General features: G+C 44.5%; 1 protein-coding gene across 2 annotated transcripts in view; it reads right to left on the reverse strand.

Moving 5' to 3' along the window:
* Positions 1-3,991: 3,991 nt before the first annotated feature.
* MBTPS1 (membrane bound transcription factor peptidase, site 1) overlaps positions 3,992-27,199 on the reverse strand; it is a 50,267-nt gene continuing 27,059 nt past the window's right edge. Inside the window, exons 12-23 of one of the 2 annotated variants that reach the window (XM_081119383.1) lie at positions 22,863-23,007; positions 19,692-19,880; positions 18,972-19,144; positions 17,456-17,571; positions 16,767-16,923; positions 16,193-16,317; positions 15,446-15,523; positions 12,622-12,762; positions 10,573-10,704; positions 9,019-9,145; positions 5,751-5,881; positions 3,992-5,007 (exon numbers count right to left, since the gene is read on the reverse strand). In XM_081119383.1, the coding sequence (XP_080975509.1) occupies positions 4,811-5,007; positions 5,751-5,881; positions 9,019-9,145; positions 10,573-10,704; positions 12,622-12,762; positions 15,446-15,523; positions 16,193-16,317; positions 16,767-16,923; positions 17,456-17,571; positions 18,972-19,144; positions 19,692-19,880; positions 22,863-23,007 (1,711 nt within the window). In that variant the 3' untranslated portion in view covers positions 3,992-4,810. The remainder of the gene's footprint in view (positions 5,008-5,750; positions 5,882-9,018; positions 9,146-10,572; positions 10,705-12,621; positions 12,763-15,445; positions 15,524-16,192; positions 16,318-16,766; positions 16,924-17,455; positions 17,572-18,971; positions 19,145-19,691; positions 19,881-22,862; positions 23,008-27,199) is intronic. The other variant, XM_081119384.1, reaches the window with a different exon arrangement.

The following is a 27,199-nucleotide window of genomic DNA, read 5'->3' on the forward strand; positions in this document are numbered from 1 at the left end:
TTATACTTCACTCTTGCATCAATGTTTCTCTCTCTTTCTCCCTCTCTTTCCCTTCCCGTCTCTCTAAAAAATATAAAAAATCAATTTAAAAAAAAGGTCATCACTGGCAAGTGACAGGACTGGGATTCAGCCCTGTGTTATCTCAAAGTCTGCAATGTCATGTTGTCTCCCACAGCATGCCCTGACTCTGACAGTGTCCTGGAGAGGAAGTGCTAAATGAGTGAGTGAGTGAATGAGTGAGTGAGTGAGTGAGTGAGTGAGTGAGTGAGTGAGTGAATAGATGGCGGGATGTGTAAACAGACTCTAGAAAAGAGAGAAAGGAATGTCAAATGTTTTCCCCAACATGTTAATTTCCTGAGTCTGCCATCACAAATTGTCACAACAGAAATTTATTCTGATTGGTGGAGGTTGGAAGTCTGAAGTCAAGGTATCAGCAGTGCCGCACTCCTTCCAAATGCTCTAGGGAAGGGACCTTCCTGTCTCCTCCAGCTTCTGGTGGCTCCAGATGTTTCTTAGCTTGTGGCCACATTACACCAACCTCTGCCTGTCTTCCCCTGGCCTTCTCCCTGTGTCTATGTCCTCTCCTCTTCTTATAAGGACAGTGGTCATTAGATTTAGGCCCCCTTAGATATTCCAGGATGAGCTCATCTCAGTATCCTTAATTATACCTGCAAAGACCCCTTTTCACATTCACAGGCTCTGGGTGGGGCACAAACATCTTTTAGGGGTCACCATTCAGGGCACTATACCCCACATACCTGGGATCTGTGTTCTCATTCAGTCAGTCATTTGACAAACATGAATTGATTTGAGCACCTACTGCATGCCAGGCTCTGGGAATTCAGAGGTGAAATAGAAAGTTCTGGAGGAGGGGAAAGACCACGGGCAGACCAAAACTAGACAAATAAACACGGTCTAATGGGAGATGAAGTGCCTCACTAGACTCCAGAAGGGAGGGAAGTCTGGAGGAGCTTCTTGGAAGAGGTGCTGGGAGCTGAGACGTCTATGCACCTTTGGTGAAAGGTGGCCAGGGAAGACATTCAGGGGAGTGGGGAATCCCTGATCAAAGGCTCAGCCCGGGGGATGAGCCAATGTTCCCAGGAAGTCTGAGGTGTTCTGGGGTCGAGGTGCTCTGGATAGAGACCCAGGTTGGGGATCCTGGGAAAGGACTTTCTTACTGCACTGGGGTCTGAAGCTGGTGTGGGGCATGGCAGGGGGGGGAGAGGCTGTGGGGCAGCAGGTGGAGCCCATGCAGCAACTAGGTAGGTGTAGCTCTCCCAGGCCTTCTAAAGCAGCCCCATCATCTGCTTTCTCCCAAAGCTACCCCTGAGGCAGGGAGAAAGTGCAGCAGGCTTTGGCTTTGTACTCCTTAATCTCAGCTCCTGTGCCTCCCTGACCCTGCCTGGGTCCCTCATTAGCTGCCCATTAACGTGCATGACTTAGAAATTGGCCACTGGGCTGTGAAATTCCACTCAATGAGAAAACTTCTTAATTCCGAGGGGCTTTGATATGCTCTCTCTGCCAGCATCCCAGGGCTGGGTGACCTTTTCCTAGCAGCAGAGAGGCACCCTGTGGGGGCCCATCTGTGTGGGTGGTGGGCACTCTGGTGCACAGGAAGGCAGTGAAATGGCACACAGGTACCACTGAGGATGACACTGGTGGTGGCTTAGCCTAGAACTGCACTTGGGGGCCCATCTCCTGTGTCATCCTACCAGGCGAGCACCTGTAATCAAGGGTTGATCCTGTGGTCCCTCCTCTCCTACTCCACAGAGTATGATAGGTCACGAGACAGGTTAGAAAGTTCCAGGAGAAAGTGACCTCAGCTTGTTTCCCAAGAAGTGTGAAAGTTCTAGAAGACAGATGAAGGCAGGTCTCAGGAGCCAGAGTGCCTGGGACTGAAAGGTGACCTTGTCACTCCCTGATTGTGATCTGGGCCTCAGTGGAGTCACCTGTGAAATGGGGTGATAACAACTAATACCCTACAAAGCTGTTAGGAGGATTCAATGAGATCGGCCCACGGTCCAGAAGTAAGCAGCGAGTACTAGCTGTTGTTGAAACAAGGGCACATCAAATTCCACTTCTGGCATTCATGTGTTTCCCCCTCTGCCCAATTCTGAGCTTCTAGAACAGTGTCCTGACCCATGAAACTCTTTCTTCCAACTGCCAATGCGGGACCGACCCTCAGGGCTGAAGATGAGGTTGGTCGGGGGCAGCCGGGCTTCCAATTTCTGTAAAGCTCCCAGGACATGCTAACGTGCTGTGAACTGCAGTTCCGAGCAGCTAGGAACCGTCTGACTGCCCTGTCCCTGAGCCTGCAGCCCCCTCTTTTCTCTGCAGCTTTCTGCCTGGGCTTGGCCCACAGAAGGCAACCTAATAAAATGCTGGGTGGAGTGAACCAGAGGCTGAAGGGGTAAAGACTCAAGGCCCTCAAATGACAAGAACTGTGGTCCTCTAAAGGCAGCTCTACCTGTGGCAGTTTACCAGGAGAGACCCAAGTCCTCATGCAAGAAACCTGTGACAGCTCAGGGACAGAGAAACCCAGCCTAGTCTGCTGAACAATGGCCCCTAGCAAACAGTGCACAAGCCTGTCGTTCTGATACATGGAAGCGACACTCAGATCCACAGCCCATCTCTAAGGACAGCAGGCTGTGAACCTAAATGCCTAGGTTCTCAGGGGTACTTGGGACGGGAGAGCTTTGTGGGGCCCTCAGCAATTTCTCCAAAGGCTCACGGCAATAGCAGCCAAAGGGTGCATTTAATGGTACAAGTTCACCAACGTGACCTGCCAAGGAGAACCCATCACAAGAGAGTTAGGTCTTAGTGGCTGCTCCCTCATCCCTTGGCCTGGGGCTTTTTCTTTCCAGAACTTCATCAGCACTCTGATCCCACATGGCCTCAGCCCACCTCCTTTCCAGTCAGTCCTTCCTCACCTGTGACATAACGGTTGATGTTCAGCCAGTCAGCATAGAGAAAACAGACTGGTCAGGCAGGGGTTAAAAATGAACAGGCTGTCTTGGATTGGTTTCTTAGAAATGACACCTAGTAGATAAAATGGACTTCATCAAAATGAAAAACTTTATGCTTCAAAGGATACCATCAGGAAAGTGAAAGAGACAGCGGAATGAGAGAAAATACAAGTCATGCATCTTGGTAAGAGACTTGTAGCTAGAACATATAAAGAACTCTTCTGAGTCAATAATAAAAGGACAGCCCAATTAAAGAACAGGCAAAAGCTCTGAATAGACATTTCTCCAAAGAAGATATACAAATGGCCAAGAAGCACAAGAAAAGATGCTCAACATCATGTCTTTAGGAAAATGCAAATCAAAGCCACAATGAGATACCACTTCACACCACTAGGATGGCCAGAACAAAAAAGATGGACAGTAACCAGTGCTGGTGAGGGTGTGGAGAAACTGGAACCCTCAGACACGGCTGGTGAAAGTATAAAATGAGGCAGCCACTTTGGAAACAAAGAGTTGAGCAATTCCTCAAAAACATAGACACAGGAGCTATATGATTTTACTCCTAGGTCTCTTCCCAACAGAAAAGAACACTTATGTCTACACAAAAATTTGTACACAAAGGCTCAGAGCAGCATTCTGCACAAGAGCCAAAATGTGGAAACAATTCAAATGTCCATCCACTGAGAAACGGACAAACAAAACGAGGCCGATCCAGTCAGTGCAGTATTATTCCACCATAGAAAAAGAGCAAAATACTGACCTGCTACAACATGAATGAGTCTTGAAAAGAGGCTAAGTGAAAGCAGCCAGTCACAAAAGGCCATGTATTGTATGGTTCCATTTATATGAAATGTTCAGAATAGGCAAATCCACAGGGAGTAAATCAGTGGTGGCTATGGATTATGGGGGAGGGAATAGAGGATGACTTGCTAACAGGGTTTCTTTCAGGGGTGGTGAAAATGTTCTGGAATTATGGGGGTGATGGCTGCATGACCCTGTGAATATACTAAAAAACACTGAATTGTACATTTTAAAATGGAGATTTTTATAGTATGTGAATTACATCTCAACAGAAATGAACAGGCTGATACAGAACCCATTCCAAGTTGTCCTCAAAGAGAAAAGGGACAGGTAGAAACAAAGCTGGTGACACAACTCTTTTTAGCTTCATACAGGTAATGCATATTTATTGAAAATTTTCTTCACCGACAATGGTGAAATCAAGACCGGAAATTACAAAACATGATGGCAGTTGAGACTTATAAAAATAAAGCGAAGGTCTATGTTTCACAGGTCTGTGCAATCTGCCTTCAAATCTCAGTCTGTCCTTTCATCAAAAAGGAGATCATGGAATCTGTGTTATTCCTCATGATGGAATAGTAAAAAATTGCATTCCATTGACCAAAAAAATAGCTTTGCTTCCAAATAGCACGTCTTTAAAGTGACTTTTCCCAACAATAAATATAGAAAACACCCTTAACGAGTGTATCTTAGCTTGGTCAGAGTTGTGTTGCTGTTTTAAAAGTACATCTCCCTCTCAGGCTGGAGGCCCCAGACAGCTTCTGTTCTCCGAGTCTTTGGTGCACGCAGCGGCTAGGTGAAGTCTGCCTGAGGCTGATCCACGGAGCCCCTCCTGCAGGACCCTGGCCAAAGGTCATGTCGAGATGCACATGAGTCTCCGTGCATCACAGGCGAGACCCATTGAGAATGGCCTCTCAGGTCCCCAGTTAAAGACTCAGACCCTTTAAGCAGGCAGCCCCTCTGGAAACGTCCCAGCTCTGCCTGCCCGCCAAGGCTGTCAGGAAAGGCTCTCTCTGGCTCTCACAGTCAGCGGTCTGACGTCATCACACAGAAGGGGTCTTTGGTGGGTGAACCTGCTGCATAAGCTGTGGGCGCTTCACCCTGGGTTTCCTGCGCTTCGGCCTGCTTTTGGCCTTGTTGATTTGTACCACAAAGAAGGCGAGGACCACCATGGCTCCCAGGAAGGCAAAGACAGGGATGGTCTGGCCCACCTCCTGGTTGTAGCGGCCAGGCATGATCCCTGCAAGAGGACAGTGGTGAGCGATCAGGAATATCACAGCCTCTTCTCCCAGGAGTGGCAGGCTCATCAGAAACGAAATGCTAACTAATTACATTAGCTGGGCTTGCAGGGCAAACAATTTTTAAACCTTAGCTAAAGTAACCCAAGCCACTGGTAGAGAATGAATGAGAGCGACGTGCAGTTGCGTTCTCAGTTTGGCAGCTTCTGTGCGCGAGTGTGCGTATGTATGCATGTGCGTGCGTGTGTGTGTGTGTGGGGGGGTGCAGTGAGCTCTTTGTTCCTCCTCCCTGCACTCACCTCAGACAGAGATCAGGATTGGCCTTTCTCCTGTCACAGACCATCTACAACAGGGCTGCCCAGAGCTGCTTTTTCTTCAAAAACAATGAAAGATGGAGAAGTATGGATGCTGGGTAAGGGGGATGCTCCCTTCCCAGCTGAGTGGGAGGAAGAGCGAGGAGGCCAGGTAGGAAGTGAAGGATGACTGGCTGTGCCCCAAGCCTCCTAAGAAAGCCTTCCACAGATGGGACACGCGGTCAGACACTAAGAGGGCCGCTCGGGAACCCGGCTTTATGTCAGAATGACTCTGTAATGCTGGGGTTTGTACCATGAGGAGAGCCAGGACCACCATGGCTCTCGGACAGCAAAGATGGGGACCATCTGGCCCAGAACGTGGGAAGGGAGGGAGAGCCTTTGAACAAACTGCAGTGTTATGTAGCACAATAAAAAAGCACCCAAGAACTGACCTCCAGGAATGTCCCAGGCACCACTTTCTCCAGGAGACAAGGGCCTCACTTGGGGGCGATTCGATCGAAAGTTGGGTAATACCACTTTGTCCAGGTCGATGGAGAGTAACTTCTGATGTTTCCATAGATTACTTCAGGAAAATGGATGAAAACAAAATAAAAATAAGTGTACTAGCCTAGAAAGCTTAGCCAATACCTAAGAAACAGGAAGTGATTTAAAGAGAAATGTAGAATGAGGTCCATCTACACCTACATAAATGATATCCATCTACACCTACATCTATCTAAATGCAACTGTGTAACAGGTGTGGCAACAACTTCCAGGTGGAGACAGAAATGTCAAAATCAAGTCCACCCCCAGGGCATTTTAATATCTGAGCAGAGATCAGTTCCGCTGGGTTTATAACACTGCCACCTGGGAAATTCACCAAGCCCTGGGAGAGGAAACGACGCGTTAACCTCTGAAAGGAGCTCACAGACCGCAGGAGCTGAAGTGGCCGCAGGCTGGGCCTAAGGCACGTGGAGGTCTCTGCCTGGAAATACTGAGCGGTGGAGCTGCTTTCTGATGAATGAAACCAACACAGCAAAGGTGGCTATGCTGGTGCCCAGGCACATGCTGTCTCTGCCCTCAAGGGCACCACCATCAGGAGGGAGAGTAAGGCAGACACAAAGGAAGCCAGGAGTTGAGAGAGGCAAATGGTGAGGAAACATGTGCTCTGTGAAATGTGTTGGACTCGTTAGAGCCATGCTATTATTAATTCTGAAATCGGAGGGACTTTTTCAGGCCAATACAACTTAGACTTGAAGAACAGAGAGGCTGATATGCTGCAAAGAGCAGTAGAGAGCTTGGGAGGACACCCAGATATAAGAGCAAAGAATGCAAATGGAAAAATGTGAAAACTGTTCCGCCCAAAGTGAGGGAACAAAATTAAATACGTTTGCGAATTATGAATTCCCCATTTTCCTGCTTCTTATTCATTTGGAAATGGCTGGCCTCTCTCTTACTTTGGCCAAGTGAAAGCAAAGATGTTCAGTTCCATCGGCAATCAAGGTGAAGGTCAGCAGGAAGCCGGGTGGCACTATGTCTGTGGAGAGGATTTCTGTGTAGGAAAGAGATAAACTACTATCGTGTACGTCCATCTGGGTGCCTGCCTGGAAAATGCCAACGAGTATTACAACCTGTTTTACTTTGTATGATTTAACTTTCCATTTCGGGTTCAATCAGTCTGAAAATTAAGCTGACAATGTTAAATTATAGAATCGATGACATTTAAGCTTTATGACTCCGCAGCTGAACGTATATGAGGCTATATTTTAATTCTAATAGGTGATATCCTGTTCTGGAATTTAATTATCTGGTGATGGCACTTTCTAGTTAGGCAACTGTGGTAACAGTACATGACATTATCATCGAGAATTTCAGAGTGTTCTGATGGAAAAACAGAAGGCACAGCCTCACCCAGGGGTTCCCAGTGGGTGTGACACTCCTGTAACAGCTCTAAGAACCCCTGATGCTCAACAAAGACACCGAGAAAATGAGCCTGTGTTTCAGAGATGGACCAGAAACTGGCTCTCAGCACTGATGACAGATACCCTGACCTTTCAAAGGCTGTCGGCAGCTGTCTGACATTGTCTCAGATCTCTTCAGAGACGCAGAATACAGACCTAGGTTTAGGTCTCTGAGGACTGAGAATAATATTCAACAAGATGTAAAATGTGAGATAAAGGCGAAGCCTTGTGGGTGTATGAGGAAGAAATTCCTTAGCGTGACAGTAAAAATCAAATTCTCGGAGCTGTACTTTATCAGCACCCTTGATGGGCCAGGTTGGCATTTGATGGATTATCTGATGTGGACAGGCAGAGACCAAGGATGCTGTTACCTATTTCTCAGAGTCCTGAACCATGGAGAATAATTGGGTTTTGGGAATTTTAGCCAATGACTGTCCAATGAGTATGAATTGCTGATCATGGCTGGAATTGAAGTCTGGTCTGAATGCGAGATAATGGTGGGTTATAAATAGATGACATGCAAAAATGGAATCTTTTCAGAAAATTTAAAAAGACAGTATGTTAACTGGAATGGAAAAGTACTTGGTAATTAAAGTTTCAGGAAGAAAACTGCTGATGGGAAGACAATGTGATGATGCTACAATCCCACTGTTTTCTATTGAGCGTGTTTAACGAGGACATATGGTCAGGGAGTGGTGCATCCAGTGCTGCTGTTCATGACAAAGGGAGAGCAGGAAGGCTCCAAGGCCTCCAGGCAGGTCTCCTCTTATTCACAGCACAGATGGTGGCCCCCTGTCCCCTGCCACATGCTCCCTAGCCACATCAACACTAGTCTACACTGAGACCCAAGCAAAGTGGGCAGCCTGGTCAGGAAGAGAAGGCAGAGCCTCCCTAGAGGGGAGCCTGCAGCCTGAAGGCTATGGGAGGCTCGAGCCACCAATGTGTGTGCAGTGTGCTGCCGGTGAGGGAAGAGTTTCTCACAGCACCGCTCGAAGGAGAGGGAGGAGAGAGCTACCCCACAGCTGTGCCTGGCACGTGGGCCCTGCTTCACTGTGCAGAAACCCCATCAGGAAAAGCCCCCATTCTCCCTGACAGAGCAGGGCACTGTCCATGGATAACTTAAATTTTGACTCCCAAAAAGAAATGATGCAATTTAGAAGGTCAAGTTTGACAGTAAGATGGAGAAGCAGAGAGAGCAGCAACATCTGGGCACTGCATACAGAAATACATCAACAATGATCCTGTCGAGGCAGGAGGCCACTGTACCAGGCATAGGGAGAAGGGCATGGGGAGAAAAGGAGAAGGGCACAGACACACATTTGGGCCAGGCTACAACCAAGGACCGGATCTACCCCGAGCAGTCCCAGCCCCCGAGGTATGACAGAAGAAAGGACCCGTTTATGTTTCAGAATTAGTGTTGCAAACTGGGAGCACTCAGCCCCCAAACCCCAAACCCCATACCCAAGGAGTCAGAGCTTCTGTTCAAATGACGTCACCATCGGATCACAGCTTTTTAAGCAAGAGTCAGCCAAACCTAATGAAATGCTAATTACTCGAAGTGCTTTTTTATGCAGAATACCGCCAGAGAGCAGAATCCAAAGGTCAATATGGGGGCTCACTAATTTAAATAATCACCACAAAACGACAAGCTAGATGTGATTATCTGGTAATAATGCCAGTAAAATTCCATTCTCTTATTTTTTAAAAAGTAATGAGTCGTAAACCCTGCAGAAGAGGAAAAGCACAGGAAGACACTAACCTGGGAGCTGTCTCGTTTAAAGGCTGTGGCTTGGCCCAGGACAGGTGCGGACAGGCCGGCAGAGCCCGAGGCTCCGGGCCTCCCAAATGGGCCTCCAGGACCTTGGAATACCGGTGCAGGTGGTTCCCTGGGCGGCGCCAACCAACAGCAGGGAATGATCGGTGTTGTGGAGATCAAGAGGAAAGATGAAGCTTCATTAGTTATCTGCTTTCCTGCCAACAGGCCAACTGTGTGCTCTGTTAACCTGTCTTCCAGGTGCTTCAGCAGTGAGACCGTACGCTGCCACCCCAGTGATGTGTTCTCACTGCTGAAGGGGAGTGAACAGAATAGCCATTCCCTTTAAAGTGGCCACAGGGCCTGGCCGGGCGTGGCTCAGCGGTTGAGCGTCGACCTGGGATTCAGGCGATCAGGATTCAATTCCCGGTCAGGGCACAGGCCCGGTTGCGGGCTTGATCCATGACTCTCTCATCATTGATGTTTCTGTCTCTCTCTCTCCCTCTCCTTTCCTCTCTCTGAAATCAATAAAGATATATTTTTAAAAAATAAAAAAAAAAAATAAAGTGGCCACAGGTATGCGGGGCAGCGGCTGGGCAACTGTTACTGACTGTAGTTACGTATACCAGGCTATACTTGAGGAATCTAACCTACAGATACACTTCATGGAAAATTCTCTCTTTTTTGAAGTATTTAATTCACAGGTTAAAAAAAAAATCTGCGTTTTCAGACTTCAAAATTTCTTCTACCTGTGCTGTCCAATACTGTGGCCACTAGCTACATATGGCTATTGAGCAACTGAAATGGAGTGTCACAAGTTAATAATGTTGTGTTTGTACTAGGCTATTTTATTGAAGTGAGTTTCACTTGTTTCCTTTTTACCTTTTAATGTGGCCACTGGTAAATTCAGGATTACGTCTGTGGCTCACATTACACTTCTGTGGACAGGGCTGCGAGGATCACAACATTCAGGCCACAGGAGCATGCAGATCAGCCCTGCCTGCCCTACACCACGCGGGTGAGGCCACAGGTCCCAAAGAACCTTCTCTTCAGGCTTCACTGCATAACCCCCGGTGGCCTAGAGCAGTTACTTGAATTTCCTCAGCTGTTTCTTCACTGGTGAGCTGGAAAGAATACTATCTATTTTCACAGGATTCTGAGAGGACCTAGTGAGGGAATCTGTGTAAAGCACCCACCCCGGTGCCTGCTACCTAGTGAGAGCTCAAAAATGTTGGCTGTTCCTCCCTGGGGTGGAACCAGGGTCTTCATCTGTCAGAGTGGGACAATAAACATTAACTCGGAGCGGTGTGAAGACTTAGGAATGACTGTGGGAAAGCACGTGACACCTGCAGCCCTCAGTACATGTCCATCCTGTTCACAAGACAATGGCCCTGTCTGTGGGTTAGAACCACTGGCCACTATTCCACCAGCACTCACTAAGAAAAACCACCAGAGGCACTGCTAACTGGCTCCATTTTCCTGCAGGTATGACCATTTCCTGAAGTAGCCTGAGCCAGGCTTCACCCATCCTCCTCACTGAGCGCCTGTGGGCCCACTCACCTTCCATTCTCTCTGGAGGGGCCAAGCCCGCCCCACTGGGAGGGCGCTGCCGGTTCCCAGAATGACTGAGGCTGGGAGGTGTCACCCCATACGACGTGTACTGAAGGAGCGCATCCAGGAGCCAAAAGCAGTCTGTGGATTCAACAAGCATGCTGCTTAGGAGTTACATTTTTTTAAATAGGAATTTCTACAGGAAAATAAAAGTTAGCCCCCAATATGGGGGGGGGGGGGGTGTCAAGGAATGGGGAGGTGAGAGTAGATCAAAATAAACCCCTATTCTTGAGAAATGTGCATTCTCCATGGTCCAGGCCAACCATAGAGAACAGCAAGAAACACGACCTGGCTGTGGGCTTTACCCTGGCCCCAGAGCCTGGGTAGGGCAGTAATACTGGGCATTGCTTAGACAAGCTGTTGGAACACCACTGGGCTCTGGGCTCCTCACAGCTCATTCAGGGATGATGAGACTACATGACACCCACTGAGAGAAGAATCACCCAGAGTCGGAGCTCCAGGCAGAGGAGAGGAGAGCAGGGTGCTGAAGCTTCTGTCAATGCGTGAAGGCTATCCTGGGGGAAGGATCTTGAGTTATGCAGTGACAGCAGAGCCAGGACCACCCTGTGCACTCCACAGGGAAGTGGGTTCAGGGTTAACACAAGTGCAGTCTAGTACTATGGGCTGCCCTCTGAGTTGGTGGGCCCCAAACACCAAGTTTAAAAGCAGAAAATGCTCAGTGATTCCGGGAGACACCACAGGGAGTCTAGGTACCTATCACAGAGCCACGTGGATGGCCCTTTTCCATCAGGAGACTGAGATGCTGCTCTATCTCTACTGGGATCACCACTTCTACACTGTATTCCCCATAGCTGCCACTCCAAGTCCCATCAACACCAGTCTGGACCAGAAGAGACTCACAAGATGACACCATACCAGGAAGCACTTCTCACACTGAAGAATGCTTCTGGTGGAGTGCTTAGAGCCCTGGAGGTCCTCTACGCTGCTACCTGTAGTTTAAGGACCTGGACAGTCCTCTCAGGTATTTAAAATTCTAATAAGAGTCTTACCAGGAGATTGTAGGTCTTAGGGGAAAAAAAAAAAAATCTCTGTGGAAATAAAACATTGATCTTCTTTCAACTGTGACTTTAACCTTCACTTTTGATTTTAAAAAGACCAATCCGATTCTAAGGATTAACATCAAATGCTAGGAGTTTAGTCAACTTCAAGTAAGAGGAGAGGTGCACCAAACAACTCCCAATTCATGCTCCGTGCCTCGTTCTTTCCAGCTAAGCCTGTTCAGTGTGACAACGCAACTTCCCCCTCTCCCTTCACCCAGTTCTCCAGGGAGTCAGAAGACTGGGTTTTAGTTTTGGTTTTGTCATACGACCACGCAAAAAGAGGTAACACTTTCACCATTCCGCTTCCTCCTTAATAAAAAGAGAAAAACTGTGTCCAAGCTCGAAACCCCCAAATTTGGAGGACACATCAAGAGATACTGAAAAAGAGGAGGGTTGCTAAGGACTATCTCCCTACCTCTCTGCAACCAACCCACCCACCCTCCCACTGATGAACCCGAATGCCCCTCACTGGTGAAGGCTCATAACAGCCAAAACGCCCTCATCTGGAGGAAAGCCAAGTGCTGGTCCTTCAGGAAAGTGTGGGTAGGACATGAGAGAGGCACCTGAATAGCAGTGCCAGTGACATACAGACCCCAAAGGGGGAGCCGAGCGGGGCAGGCCAGGTAAACTAGAAAAAGGTCTCTCCACTGAAACACGGTGGTCCTGGCACCTGCTGGCCCCAGGACAACAAACGTGGAGGGGAAGACAGCAGAAGCAGTAAACGAGTTTCATTTTGCTTATTAAATGCATCCAATCAAAATAGTCTAATCAATCAAAGCAGTAGGAACTTCCCTAGCCGCACCTGGCTCTCATGAGCAAGTTTCTGTTAATTTACCAGCATCTCATTGATGGCTTTCCAGGGACAAGGGGGAGAGAGGATTTGAATATTAAAGTCACAAAGCACAATCTACTTTCCAGCCACACCACCAGTTCTCACCCTTCTGTCGGTGACTGTCATCTAAGCAATTGGAGTCTCCGTATAACACAATCCGGCCTCCACCCTCAGCTGGAATCTGATAAAGTCCCAAAATGGGCACGTTTTCAACAACCGCTGTTTCCTGCTTTAAAACCTCCAATCCTGAAACAATACAAGAAAAACAGCAATGATAATTTTTATTGAGGAATAAATTATTTTCCAGTTGCCACTTAACTTGACATGTGACAAAGAAATCAAAGAAAAATCCACTCTTCAATCACAGGAGTGCAAACTTTTAGCACAGAAAAACAAGGCCCTAAGTGACATTAATTTGAGTTTTAGCAAAATTCACTTATATGTGTGTATATATAACATTTCCACACCCATCCTCTTTCATTTTCACTTGAAATGGTGGTAATAGTATTTATAATTTTAAAGGTTTCACTTTTTCCTTTTTAAATTAAAAACACAAACTTTTGTCCCATCTGATGATGAAAGGCTTATATCCTTGGACTGAATCCACTAGGGGCAGCTGGCCGGGGCAGCTCTTGCTAAACACATAAGTACCTCTATAGATATAGTCATAGATACTGATATCTAGTCTCGCGTCTTATTATTCAGAGCTAGGACAAACATAACTAATTTTTAAAATATATGCCGACATTTAAAATTTCGATTTAAGATGTTTGTTATATTAATCTCACAAATACATATGTTCCAGAGCAGAGCCTTCTTAGCTCTGCCCAAACAGATGGCACAATTCACAATGTTTAATGAATCGAGTCAAAAATGCATAAATGCCACAGGCAGCAATTGCCAGTGACATCGCCATATAATCTAGGAGTCTCTAGCCCGGAAGCAAATGTGTTCCCGGGCACTAAATGACACGTCTTCATCAGAACCCAGTACTGATCATGTTGGTAACACCAAAATGTCTGTGGCTACAAAATGCAGCATTTCTTGCTCTATGTTACGTGTAATTCCACTAGGAACTAATGGAAGAGAAAAGCAAGGTGTTTTCGGTGGGGAGGGAGAGACAGAGCAATAAAACATGAAACGGGGCCTCATGGTTTGGACACAGTTTTGTTTCTGACCATAAGGTATTTTGTGATCCAGCATAACCCAGATTTTCAAATTCCTTTTGTACCCCAAGATTATTCAACTTAAAGCCTGTGTGAAGATAAAAATCCCCTTAAAAGAATTTCAAGGTAATTTTTTGTTGTTCTTGTTAATCATCACCCGAGGATATCTTTTCCATTGATTTTTTTAGAGGGTGGAAGGGAAGGGGGGGAGGGGGAGGGAGAGAGAGAAGCATCGATGTGAGACACATCAACTGGCTGCCTCCCACATGCACACCGGCCAGGGCCTGCAACCTAGCTACATGCCCTTGACCAGAATTGAACCCATGACCCTTCAGTCTGAGGGCAGATGCTCCTAATCACTGAGCCAAACAAACTAGGGCTCAAGGTAATTTTTATTTTCAGGTTAGCAATACCCCAAAATAAAGTATGTACGCTTAACTCTACTTTTGATTCCTCTCCCAACAAAACAAGGCCTAGCAGCCAGCCACAAGACCACTTTGGTCATCCCTGTTGGGCCCCTACCAGAAATGGCAGTGCCCTGTGAGAAACGGATTTCAAAAAAATCACTAACCCACAGTAAACTGTGCCAGTGACTCAGGAGACATGATTACTTATGTGCTTAAAGTTAAAATATAACCCTATGAACACAGATCTATTGATTGACCTTGCCTTGATGAACGGAAAAAACCCTTCCAGGTAATACAAAAATAAATTCTACCTTCCAGTTGCAAATAATATGAGAAATCCTTCCTGTCTTCTCATCATTTTCAACTAATGAAACTGTCCCTACCTTCTAATTACAGAAAATGGCAAACTTTACAATGAAGGGGCTTTCAATTCTGGAATTTAAAAAAATATCAACTTGCATGAGAAAATGAATCCCTCCTGTAAATTTCCATAAGCCTGTCCTGTGGGGCGCAGAATAGTCTCAAACTCTTGGCAAAGGTGAGAGAGGTACACGGTGCAAAATCCCAGCTCTGGAGTGCGGGGCTGCAGGAAGACATCAGGGCAGGTGATGGCTTCCCACCTTTGGGAAGGGCAGAGGCAGCCCCAGGTTGCTCTGGCTCCTCCTAGCTCCCCAGATTTGCTCAAGGCACTCAGCACAGTGTCCCAGATACTAATGCACGGGGAACTGCAGCGTTTGCCTTCTTGGGTGATGCCTGGCTGCAGTTAAAGAAAAAAAACTGAAAGAGAAGACCTTTTTTCCCTTCAAATTCTCAAGAGAATTTTAGGAGAGGACCTTGTAATTAATATTTACTTTCATACAATTAAGAACATCAAAACATGGTCACATTTTTCTAAATTTTAGTAATCTAGCAAAACAATTTACAAATAGGAACAAAAATTTTAAGCAACTTTAAAGGTAGTTTTAAAGAATACCTACATATATTCAACAGCTCCTCTCCTGTAGGAAATTTGATTTATTTTGCAGTGGTCAGTATACACATATATTCACATTATCAGCAAGGGGCTGTCTTATCTACCTTTGCATCTCCCAGAGCCGCTACCTGGAAGTCTTGCCTAAAGTAGGTACCACAGAAAATAATTATAAAAACCATACAAAACTGCTAATGGGCAGATTTCTTTTTGGGGTAAGGAAAATGTTCTGGAAGTAGATAGTGGTGATGAATGCACAACTGTGTGAATACACTAAAAATCACTGAATTGTACACTTTAAAAGGGTAAATTATATGCAACAAAACTGTTATTTAAAAGAAAAGAAGAAAGAAGGAAACTAAAAAGCATGTATTCACATTCCTTACCTTGGTCTTTAAAAGTCTGTGTTATCACTATGCCATCTTCTGGAAATTTAGCGATGCTGCACCCGGATGCATAATACACTAGAAAACAGTTGTTCAAAGTTATGAGAACACAGAAACATAGGGACGTTTTATCAACAGCTACTTGTTTACCTAAAATGCATTCTTTAGACATCCTATGTTTTCTAAAATGTTTTTTAATCTTAGGAGAGGAGCTGCTATTATTGCCTGCTCACAGTTAAACTACAATGAATGGCCTCAAAATTGAAGTGAAAAAATACTATTAATATAAGGTTTGGGGATAGATGTCAGATGTCATAGCTGTCATAGATGCGCAACAACTTAGTCAGGAAGAGCAGAATCAGTAACAACAGTGCTCAAGATACTGTTCTAGAAATTAGCTCCCCAAACTAATCTGTGGGGAAACTTCTTATATGAGATTTACAAAGTTATTTCATAAACAGAATTGCATAAATAATCAGGAACCTATGAGGTATTCCCTATTTGGGAACATACAGGATATAGAGCACCTTACAGGTGGCACTAAAACTAGAGATGCTTGCAGAAAATATTTCATTTTGAACATTTGGACAGAACTAGAGTGGTTAACACCCAACTCTCCAGATGTTCTCTGTGAAGATACTGAAGATTCCAGAGAGCCTAGCTTCTTTAGGAATCACACCCTCTCTCTGAAACTTAAGATTCTCCCGGAATAATGTGCCCTATTAAAACATAAACACAGAGCCTTACTGTCATGGCTCGCGAGGGTAAAATCCCCTTCATACAGGCCATCGCTGAACCCCATATTCCAGACAGACAGAAGTTCATTCAGAGCTGGGATATTGGCTCCTCCAGTGTCCGGCATCCACCACTGCCTGTGAAAGTGACAAACTGTATTACAAGGCGACATATTCATAATACATTGGGAATCCTTGATTGGTAACTAAATTACTAGAAGGCTTCTTTAAATAACAGGTCCTTCGGTGCATTTAGATTTGTATAGATTCAGTAATAGAGCGATAGAAGAATGTAAAAGAACTAAACAGAAATTTAAAGCTCAAGTATCTACGATCAAGAAGGAGCAACAATGAAGCCTTTTAATTAATACCTGGAATCAATGAGCATTTTACTTGCTTCACAAGCAGCTGTCAAGAACATTCCCTACTACGTGAAGAGAAAGCTTTCTCTAACCAAGCATCTGAACCTGTCTCTTACAGATGAAAAGACTACTAATGAGCCAAATAGGCCCTTTAAGTACTTGCTAAGTAGAACTTAATTCCCAAAAAGTCAAATTTCTTAACCAAATACCAATTCATAGCAGTACCTCGTGTTTTCATCGTAAAACTTGACTTTTCTCATAACGGACGTGTTGTACCAATCACTGAAGACAATGAGTGAAAGGCCATTGTCCACATCCCGCCGCAGTTTGGCGACCTCCTCGGGAAAGTACTCTTCTTCACTGTCCACCATGAGCAAAGTTCCTGAGGGACAAAATGCCAAGCTCTGAGAAATTCCACCTCTGAACAAAAGGACGTCACTATTTCCGACAGAGTTTTACTGGCATCCATACTTCAAATTATTGACTTGTAATATTTTGGTTTGTGCCCCCTGAACCACTTTAGAAGAGTGTGAGCAAGGATCAGGGCCCTACGGTACACAGACGCCTGCTAGCTGTGGCCTTTTGTTTCATCTGTGATGCCCAATACAAAGATATTTCACTTACTGGAGAAGAAGCAAAACACAGTGCTAGAGCTTCTTTTAATTATAAATAAATAAATAAAACAAATGCTTCTGACAGTGTTGCATTTTAGCTGAACATTACCACCATCACCACTAAGTAGGAATGCCCACTGCTCTGCTTGGCGCCATGTTCCGGTCTCCACTGGGACCAGGAGACCCCGCACATGCCCTCTTTGCTGGCCTCTCATCTGAACCATGAGTCACCTTTCAAACTTTTCACAAACACCCGACAGAGAGGAAAGAACACCTGGCTAGCACTTTGTTGTTGCTCACCATACTGATTAGCGTCAAAGCACGTGAAGGGGGAGCCGAGGACTTCGACAAAGTAGCCCATGCTTCTCAAGTGTTGGTACATGTCCCTGAAGTTGGTGTGGATGTGGTCGCCATTCCTGAAAAAGAGCAAGTCCCAGCACTAAAATGATCAATCTCCAGTCGTAATAAGGCTACCTAGTCACAGGTTAATTCCTGCAACCTGTCATCTCTGCAGGAGCACAGCTCCATCCTCAGCAGAGGCCTGGGGAGTCCGGCCCACTGGCACAGCAGTCAGCAGTCCCACTTTCAGACCAGTTGGGCTGGCATGTTAAATGGGTAACAGGGAATCGTGCTCATGGCACAGGCTCAAAGGGATAAAATGACAAGAAAATGGCAAAAGAAATGCACTGAGGCATCACTTTAGGTGGCACACATGTAACTGGTTAGCAACCACCAACGTCTGACACAGTCAGCAGGGGAACGCAGACATGCTGGACCAAGCCACGCAGGGCAAATGAACTAAGAGTAACAAAGTTAACATGACATCACTACTACCAATCACCTTTCCATCCTTTCTCCTCACCATGCTCATTTTCCTGCTTTGTACTCTGTGAGCTGCCTACCCAAATACCCAAAGGAACGCCTAGGGGTCATTCTACCTGCCACCCCCCACCTCACAGCCCATCACAGCCGGTCAGAGCCCGCCTCCTCTGCAGGGCTGAACACATGAGTGCCTCTCTGGGCCCATGGCCATTACTCTATCAACTTCTCACTTCTTATTTACCTCCCTCGGTCTGAGCGCCTCCAATCTGCCTTTCAGAGACATCTTTATAAAGTACAGAACTGACCTTGTACATGTCCTGCTCAAATCTTTCAATCCTCGTTGCTCACCATATTCAGGGTGAAGTCCAAGCTCCTTTACTTACACTAAAGCAGAAATGAGCTTAGCATATGGGCAGGAGTCAGCCCAGCTGCCCTGGAGGAGCGAGGGGGCAGGGCCTAGAGGCTTGAGGACACACCGGGAAGTCTGGCACATGAAGTCTGGATAGGCAGCCACAGAGTTTTAAGCAACTCGTGATAGGATTTATGTTTTTATGTGACCAGGCTTGCTGCATGGACAATGGGATTTAGGGGAGCAAGAATGGCAGCAGTCACTCATCAGGAGGCAACCGATGCCATCCAGGCAAGAGATGACGATGGCCTGAACAAGAGCGGGAGCTGAGGTGGCGGCCAGACAGGGCAGGAGTCAGGACATGTTCTGGAGGGAGGACTACCAGGATTTGCTGAGTGATTCAACAGAAGAAATGAGGGAAAGAGAACGATTAAGGATGAGTTCAAGGTTTTTACCGCACAATTGTGCAAATCTGAAGGGAGAAGCACAGGGTGCCCTAAGAGCATAACAAGGACCTGCAAAGTCTGGGGGTTCAGGCAGTACAGGCTCAGTGAGGAGCAACGTCTGCTTCCTGCAGGGACAGTGACCCTAGTCCTGCTGTGGAAGGCCTGGGGGTGACGAGCGTCGTGTCTGGTGGCTGCTTACCAGTCCAAAGGGTCATTCTTCATTCTCAGATTGTCCCTGGGGAAGTAGCCAGGCGGGTAGCGGAGGTTGTGGTACTGGTCCCAAAGAACTCTCTTGCTTCGAGGGGGAGCAGGAATTATCTTCACCTTAATTGGGAGCTTCACTGTTGAGGTCTGTTCCGCACCATTTTTTGACTGAAAAAAATAAGCAAAACTTAAAGCGCGCCTTTTGCTCAGAAGAAACTTTCAGGTTTGGGGGTTTATTGAAAAAGATGATTCTACTTATCAATTGAACCCTAACAATTTGAACACAAGAATCTCCAATAACAAATGTAGAAAGGAACCTTCATGTATCACAAATAATTCCATTCAAAACCTTAAGTTTGAGACTTAACATTTAAATAACCTTGTTCCTGAAAACACTAGTACTACATACGATTAACCCCACATCCCCTTTTAGAGAACACATATTTTCTGCAATCATGCCGAGTTTGAAATCTGGCACAAAATAGTTCTATCTGCTGTTGCTCAGCAACAAAATCGAAGGCACCATCACTCATTACTCAGCTGGCTTTTTAAACTCCAGCTGCTCTACAGGCACTGAAATCAGTGATCACAGCCTTCAAGCCTAATCACACCAGCTGCTTCAAATCCGAGACCCCTGGCATTCAGCCTGTCCCTCCCTCCTGGCAGGTGAGGGTGAAAGGTCAAGAAAAGCAAGCCCCTGCCTGCATGCACTTACTTCCACCTCTGCTGGGGAAGCCACAGTGATCATGACCTGCCCCTGTGCAATGCCTTCCCAGGAAGCTGCTTTCTTGGTGACAGAAATGGAAATGGCCAGGTAGCCTGACCAAGGCCATAACACTGAGGAGTAAGAGAAAGCCACTTCAATGTTGTCTCCATTCTGTGGCAAATAGGGCTGCCAGTCAGGCTGTAGGAGAAAAACAAGCCAAGGCTAAGGTGAAATGCTCAATTCCTAAATTACCTACAGCAGTTTTTGAGAAATACTTTACCTTTTAAATAAGGCAAAATGAAATTTATACACAGACACTAAGCAACTATAGCCAAAGTAGCCTATGGAATGTCTAGAACATAAGCCACTAAAAAGTGTAGAATCCACTATTTCTGACAGCCTCCAGATTAATGAGAAATTTCCCCCCAAGCTTAAAAAAACAAAAAGGGACACATAGTTTGATGTACAACTTTTATCTGATGGAGAACTTAAATGAAAACTCTCAGGTTTGAGGTTAAAACCCAATTAGCTGTATGCTTAAAGAGTCACATTAAATGAAAGGGATCAAATAACAAAATGACATAGATGCAATCTGTCCCCAAATCCTGAAGCCAGTGATTGGGCATGTGGAGGTTTAGGGGACGCCCAGAAAGAGCTGGCTTGCTGTCAGGGCCCTTTCAGATTCTTCCAGGTTTAAGGGAAGCAAAAAAGGAAGCATGAGAGGAGACCATCTGGAAGAAACATAAGTTAGCTCTTATAGCATTCCAATTTTTCAATATTTCAATAACCAATATTTCAAACTAACCTAAATTACTCATTTCCCTCACAAGCCAGACAGCAACAATATACTTACTCCCAAAATGAGTCAGCATATTAAAAAAAAATCTGAAAAAGGAGAAAAATATTTGTAGGATAAAGCATCCAAATAATGAAAAAGGAAAGGGATTTTTAATAAATGCTCTTGAGATCACTGGTTAGCAATTGAGAAAAAAAGTTAATTTTCATTTATCTCTTATATCACATATCAAATTAACACAAATTTAAAATTTACGTATTTATCAAGCACAAAAGAAGTCAGTAGAAAATGAAATTGAGATTTTATTATATCTGTGGAGAAATAAATTTCTAATTTTTGAAACAAAAGAAATCACAAAAGACCAAAATTCAATTACACGAAAATGTGAAACTTTTATAGAACTCTCACTCCAAAATAAAAACCACCACTAATATTAAAGAGAAAATTAAGCAATAATCTGTGGAAACTTTTTGCATAAAATACAACAATGGTTAATTTCTCTATGATATAAATATCTTGCTCCAATGGATAGGGAAAACCTAAATTTCAGGACAAAAATGGGCCAAGGCAATAAAAAGCTAATTCACACAAGAGAAAATACAACTAGTATTTTCCAGGTTTGTTACCTGGAGATATTCACCTCACAAATAACTGAAGTGCACAACAAACAAGGTACCCATTTTACCCCCTCTAAATTTAAAGTTAAAAGATGAATCACCTAGAAACAAACCAAATGGACATTAAATGCAATGAGATCTATCCACACAATGGACTATTATTCAGCTATAAAAAGGAATGAAGCACTAATACATGGCTATGACACGGACAAACCTTAAAAACATCATGCTAGGTGAAAGAGGCCAGTCACAAAGACCACATATTGTAGATTCCATTTAAATGAACTGTCTAGAATGTTACACACAAGAGATACAAAGTGTATCAGCGACTTCTGGGGACTGGGGGTGTGTGAAAAGGGGGAAGGAGAATGGGGTGTGACTGCAAATAGGTTATTTCTTTTTGGGGTGCATCACTATTTAAGAATACACTAAAAACTGAATTGCACAGTTTAAAAGAGTAAATTTTACGTATGTGAACTTTATCTCATTTAAAAATATACATATTTTTATTGATTTTTAGAGAGAGGAAGGGAGAAGGAGAAAGAGAAATATCGATATGAGAGAGAAACACTGATCTGTTGCCTCAAGCACGCACCCCAACTGGGGATAGAGCCTGCAACTTGGGCATGTGCCCTGACTGGGAATCGAACTGGCAACCTCTTGGTGCACAGGATGACACTCAACCAACTGAGTCTTACTGGCCAGGGCTATCTCATTTTTTAAAAACCGCATGGCATTAAGGTACCACCCAGTGCAGGTGTGGTGGAGACAGCGCCGTCTGCAATCACCAGCAGCAGTCTGAGTCTGAGATGGTGTAACTTCCCCTGGAAAGAATTTGGTAGTATGTACCAAGAGCGATAATAATGTCCTCTACATTCCAATCCAGGGAGTTGACGTTAAGGAAATAATTCAGAAGAAAATCACATATGCAATGATATTCAGTGAAATGTTTATATTTGAAAACCACCTATTTTTTGTTCATGCAAGGGGAAAGAGTGAGCAAATTATGATTTGATAGTCCTATGTAATACTGAACCACCATTAAAAAGTACATTGGTACTTGTATACATTTTAAAATGTTTCAACATAATGAAAACTGAAAAAAAAAACAAAAACCAACAGACTAAATTTTTGCCTACTGCACAATGTTAACAAAAAATATGTATTTCAGATAAGGGCTGGCAAAGAATATTTAAAAAATAGTGGCTATCACCACTATGTTGTGCACCTGAAACTAATAAAAATGACACTGAATGCAAACAGTAACTAAAAAAGAAAAAGAAACTGGCTGGTATGCAAAATTTTAAAAAATAACGGCTATGTTAGTGTGCTGGGGCTAGAAGTAATTTATCTGTTCTCTTTCCCTATTCTGTTACTGTTGTGACAATGTTTATGCAGTAAGTATTAAAAAAACTATAAAAGCAAAATTCAAGAAAGACCATACCTTCTAGACCCTAAGGCCCACTTGTGCTCATTAAAGAATAAAACAACTACAAGTGAGCCTTTAATTATAGGTGGGAAATAATAAAGGATCAAATGTAATTAGTCAATTCAGGAGCCAAACTCAAGATGTCAACAAACGTGTTCCACTAATTTACCCCTGACTTATGTGTAAAAGACTTAGGGGAAAATAAATGACTGCTTCTAATACCCTGGCACCCCAGGCAAGAGGAGAGAACCTTTCCTGTTTTAATTTCAGGAGAAAGCGCTAAGGCACAAAAGTCTGGGCGAGGTCCAAGCTCACTACAAGCCAGAGAGCAATTTCACCTTGTCCACAATTCTTCCTGTGACACCCATGCCGTTGAGGATGGTTACATTGACGATGGTTGGCATTCCTCCATAGTAGATGGGCTGGGAGCAGTAGGGCCACATGTAGGGACACTCAGTCAGATCTATGTAGCTGGGGCTCAAACTGAAACAAAGAATACAGTGTTAGAGTAGAGCCTATTAGGAAACAGCACTGAAGCGACACAACCATGCAGGAAGAGTTGACATGGTAGATGTGAGCCTTAGAAGGGCCTCAGCAGACATCTGGGAACTGGGCCTTGAAATGTTCCCTGTGCTGAGAAGGCCACTGGGCCAGCCTGCCCAGACTGCCTGCACAAACAACGGGATGGTGCAGAACACCTCCTTCCTTCTCCAAGTCTGAAACTTTGGTGGCTGTGGCTGGCAGAGAATGAGGATGTGACCAACCCCAGTGAATGCCTTGGACTCAGAGTCTCAAATCACTGGGCAAAGACGAACTTTTAAATAAATGCAGCTGTGACAAATGGGTGGTCACTTGGAAAAAGTTGAAATTAGATCCATACCTCACACCACACACAAGAATAACCCCAAATGGATCGGGGAGTCTCAAGTAAATAAAAGAAAGCAAACAAGTATTAGGAGAAAACCTGGGTGAATTTCTTTTTCACCCCAGGACAGAAAAAGGCTTTCTGTGATTCAAAATCCAAGGGCAACAACAACAAACTAATAAAGTCGGCTATTAAAAAACCCTGCATGGCAAAACACTTCACACAAAATCAAAAGACAACTGACAAACTGGGAAAAACATCTGCAAACATATCACCAACAAAAGGTTACTAACCTAATGTATAAAAAACCTTTAACAGCTGAGAGACAAAAACCCCAGAGAAAAATGGGGAAAAAATACACACTTAACAAGGAAGGTATAAATATGGCCATTAACCACATACGAAAGAGCTCAAACTCACTTATAACTAGAGAAGAAATGCAAATTACAACAATATTGAGAGACCATTTCTCACTGATCAGATGGGTAGAATGCAACCAGCATTACAGACACTGTGCTGGTGAGGTTCTGGGAAACAGGCACTCATGCTTCGCTGGGGAACACACACAAACACAGCCCTCTGGGGGGAATGGAATGACACCTCACAAAGTTCCTGGACCCAGCTATCCCACATCTAGGAATTTTCTCTGAAGACACACCTTCAACAAAACTAAAATACTAGGCACAAGGTTATTCAAAGCAAGAGGCAAAACACTGGAAACAATCTAAATGCCCAAATATAAATAAGTGGGTGAATAAACAATGGAACATCCACACTAGGAAGCTGCAAAAAGAAGAAGGACCTCTATGAATTAATACAGAGCGATTTCCAGGATGCTGTTAAGTGAGAAAAGCCAAGTGCAAAAGAATATTTGTAGTAATGCTATCCTTCATGTAAGAAAGGGGATATAAGAACACGAAGTGGGCAAAAGTAGGTTTGCAATTATGAGTACGCAAAACAGTCTATTCACATATTATTGATTATTGTATTATTTTCCATATGAACCGTAAACCTACTTTTGTCCACCTCTGTATACATGTATATTTGTGCAAGAAGAAATACAAGAAAGGTAAAACAACAACTGAGACTATTACCCACAGGGGTGGGTGGGGACAGTGTGGAGAGAATGGGGGAGTGGGGATGGGGACAGAGGAATGAGGGGCAGTGACACTTCCCCAGGTTACATTCGTGTGCAGTTCTGACTTTACAGCCATGGTAATAATTCACATATCCAATACAGAACTAGTTGAAATGAACCAGAAGATGGGGGAAATCCAAAAAGAGACACAAGCACTAACAGAGAAACTTAACTGTGTTAAAGCTGAATAGCAAAATCACACTGATGGGGTAGAGGGAAAGAAGAATTAGCCTCACTTTGGAAAACAATATGACTTCTGTAAAGCTAAGGATAAAAAAGAACTACACATAAATACTATACTCTGGTTAGTAAACTTGATTTTGTAAGGGCACGGGTTAGCAATTCTAAAACTACTCAATATGCACATACTAGGACTGAGCCAGTGAGTAAACATACTGTGGGTCACGAGAGCCAGGTTTCTTGCTGTTGGAGAAGTTTTATGAACAAGGAGAGAGGAGACTAGACTGAGAACCTGGTGTTGGGTGTGATCAGGAGACAGGTGAACTCATCATGTTTTTAGCATTTCTACAGATAGATAGATTGAGAAATAGGTACAGATGTGTGAGTACATACAGACATTTCCTAGCTCTGTCTGCTGAAAAGACCTAGAAACAACTACGAGCACAGCTGCGAGGAGCACACATAGTGTGCAGGTCTCGGTTTCTAAATACCACTCTCCAATTAAAGGACCCAGGCTGCTTGGAGAGAGATCTGAGACCGAGGCTGGACATGGAAATGCTACATTGCCAAAAAGTGAGAAAAGTACTCAAAAAGTGATGGAGACATCTAAAGACACAGGAGCCAACTAGAAGGCACTCCCAATAGCCAGATCTGGGACAATTTGATCAACAAAATGAACAAAGATATTATTGGATTGCCACTGAGTCAAATTAACATCCGTGTTTCTATACTGATATAAATAATGGGATAAATAAATAAATGGGAGAGAAAAGATAGCTCTTCCTTACAGTAGAATTCCAATTAATGAATGAGAGGAACAGAAAGTCACCATGGGGCAATCCCCACAGTAATAATCACTGCAGGCAACAACCATCAATGGACGTTCAAACTAGTGAGTGAAAGTATGTTAAGAAACAAAATCATCTGAAGTGCATCCCCACAAGTGACACTTAGCAGTTACAAAGGGACAAACAGTAACTACAGTGGAGAGACCTGGCAGACATCACCTAAAGTGGGCACCATGAGCCATGCTGCTCAGACCTCCTGTTGCTGAAGCATAGCTATGACACCTCCAGCTGCTACCCCTGCAGACCCTCCACCCCCTCTGTGTCAAGGCCCCGCTTCCTCCGGGCTTCTCCTAGCCAATGACTGAGATACATGGGTATGGTACTAGGGCAGGCCCATCCCTGTGGGACACAGGCTCCTCTAACGGGTGACTTTGGTTCAAGGATTCCCCATCAGGAGAAACAGTTTTAGACCTGTGCTGCAGTCTGAGGGTCTTCCTCTGCAATTCTCCTTCCTCCCACCTCTTTTCACAGGCATCAGGTCAGCATGGCAGTCCTAAGACTCTTCCTGCCTATTCCTGCCTCCTTCCCTTTATCCATCATAGGCCCCCCACTCCCACCCCAACAGATCTCTTGGACAGCTAACCCCATCTTGGGGTCTGCTTCCTGAAGGGCCTGGACTGAAACATCACCTAAATTAAATGATGCAAATGAACTCCACCAGAGGAAGAAAACTGCAGAAGTGTCCCTCACTGGAGGAGACCAAGGGGACGTGACAACTAAATACAATGTGGGACGCTAGACTGGATCCTGGGCCAGGAAAAGGACAGGGGTGGGACAATGGGCGAAAATTGAATACAGTCACAGATTAATCAATGGTAATGCATCTATTAATTTCCAGGTTTTGAGGCTTATACTACAGGGTGAGGCACAAGTAGGTTTACAGTTGTCCATATGGAAAATACGATAGTTAATAAATAATATAAGAATAAACTGTGTTTCACATACACAACTGTAAACTTACTTTTTCTCACCCCTGTATGATTGTGTAAGATGTTAACATTAGGGAGAGCTGGGTGAAGGACTTATGGATCCTCATGTATTATTTCTGGAACTTTGTTGTAAATCTAAAATCATTTTAAAATTTAAAAACTTCTTACCAAAAACACATAACCTCAAGCTAATCATGAAAAAACAACAAATAAACCCACATCAAGAACAGTCTCTATGTAAGTAGCCTGCACTCCCAAAGGAGTCAGAGTCATGAGTGACAAGACAGAAGAACTGTCAAAGGCTAGAGGAAACCAAGAAGATATGACAATGACAACTAAACACAATGTGGGGCCTGGATCCCAGACTTAACGAAGAACATGAGGGGAAAACTGGCGAACTGTGAACAAAGCCTGCAGATTAATGACAGGACACCATGAGTGCTCATTTCTTAGTTTTGACAGTGAAATTATGGTCATCTAAGATGCTGGCATTAGAGGAAGCTCAGCAAAGGATATATGAGAACTCTCCACACTATCTTTGCAAATTTCTGCAAACCTAAGATTATTCCAAAAGAAAGTTTTAATAGGGAATAATTTAAAACCATTCATATTAAAAATAACAGGAAATCAGGAAAAGGAAAGCAGTTAAAGTTCTGCCAGCCAGGACCGAGTAGAAGCAGCAGAGTGAAGCTCCTTATGGGGCCCTGAGTGCTGT

Source organism: Miniopterus schreibersii (genome assembly GCF_964146895.1).
Source record: "Miniopterus schreibersii genome assembly, chromosome: 18".
NCBI lineage: Eukaryota > Metazoa > Chordata > Mammalia > Chiroptera > Miniopteridae > Miniopterus > Miniopterus schreibersii.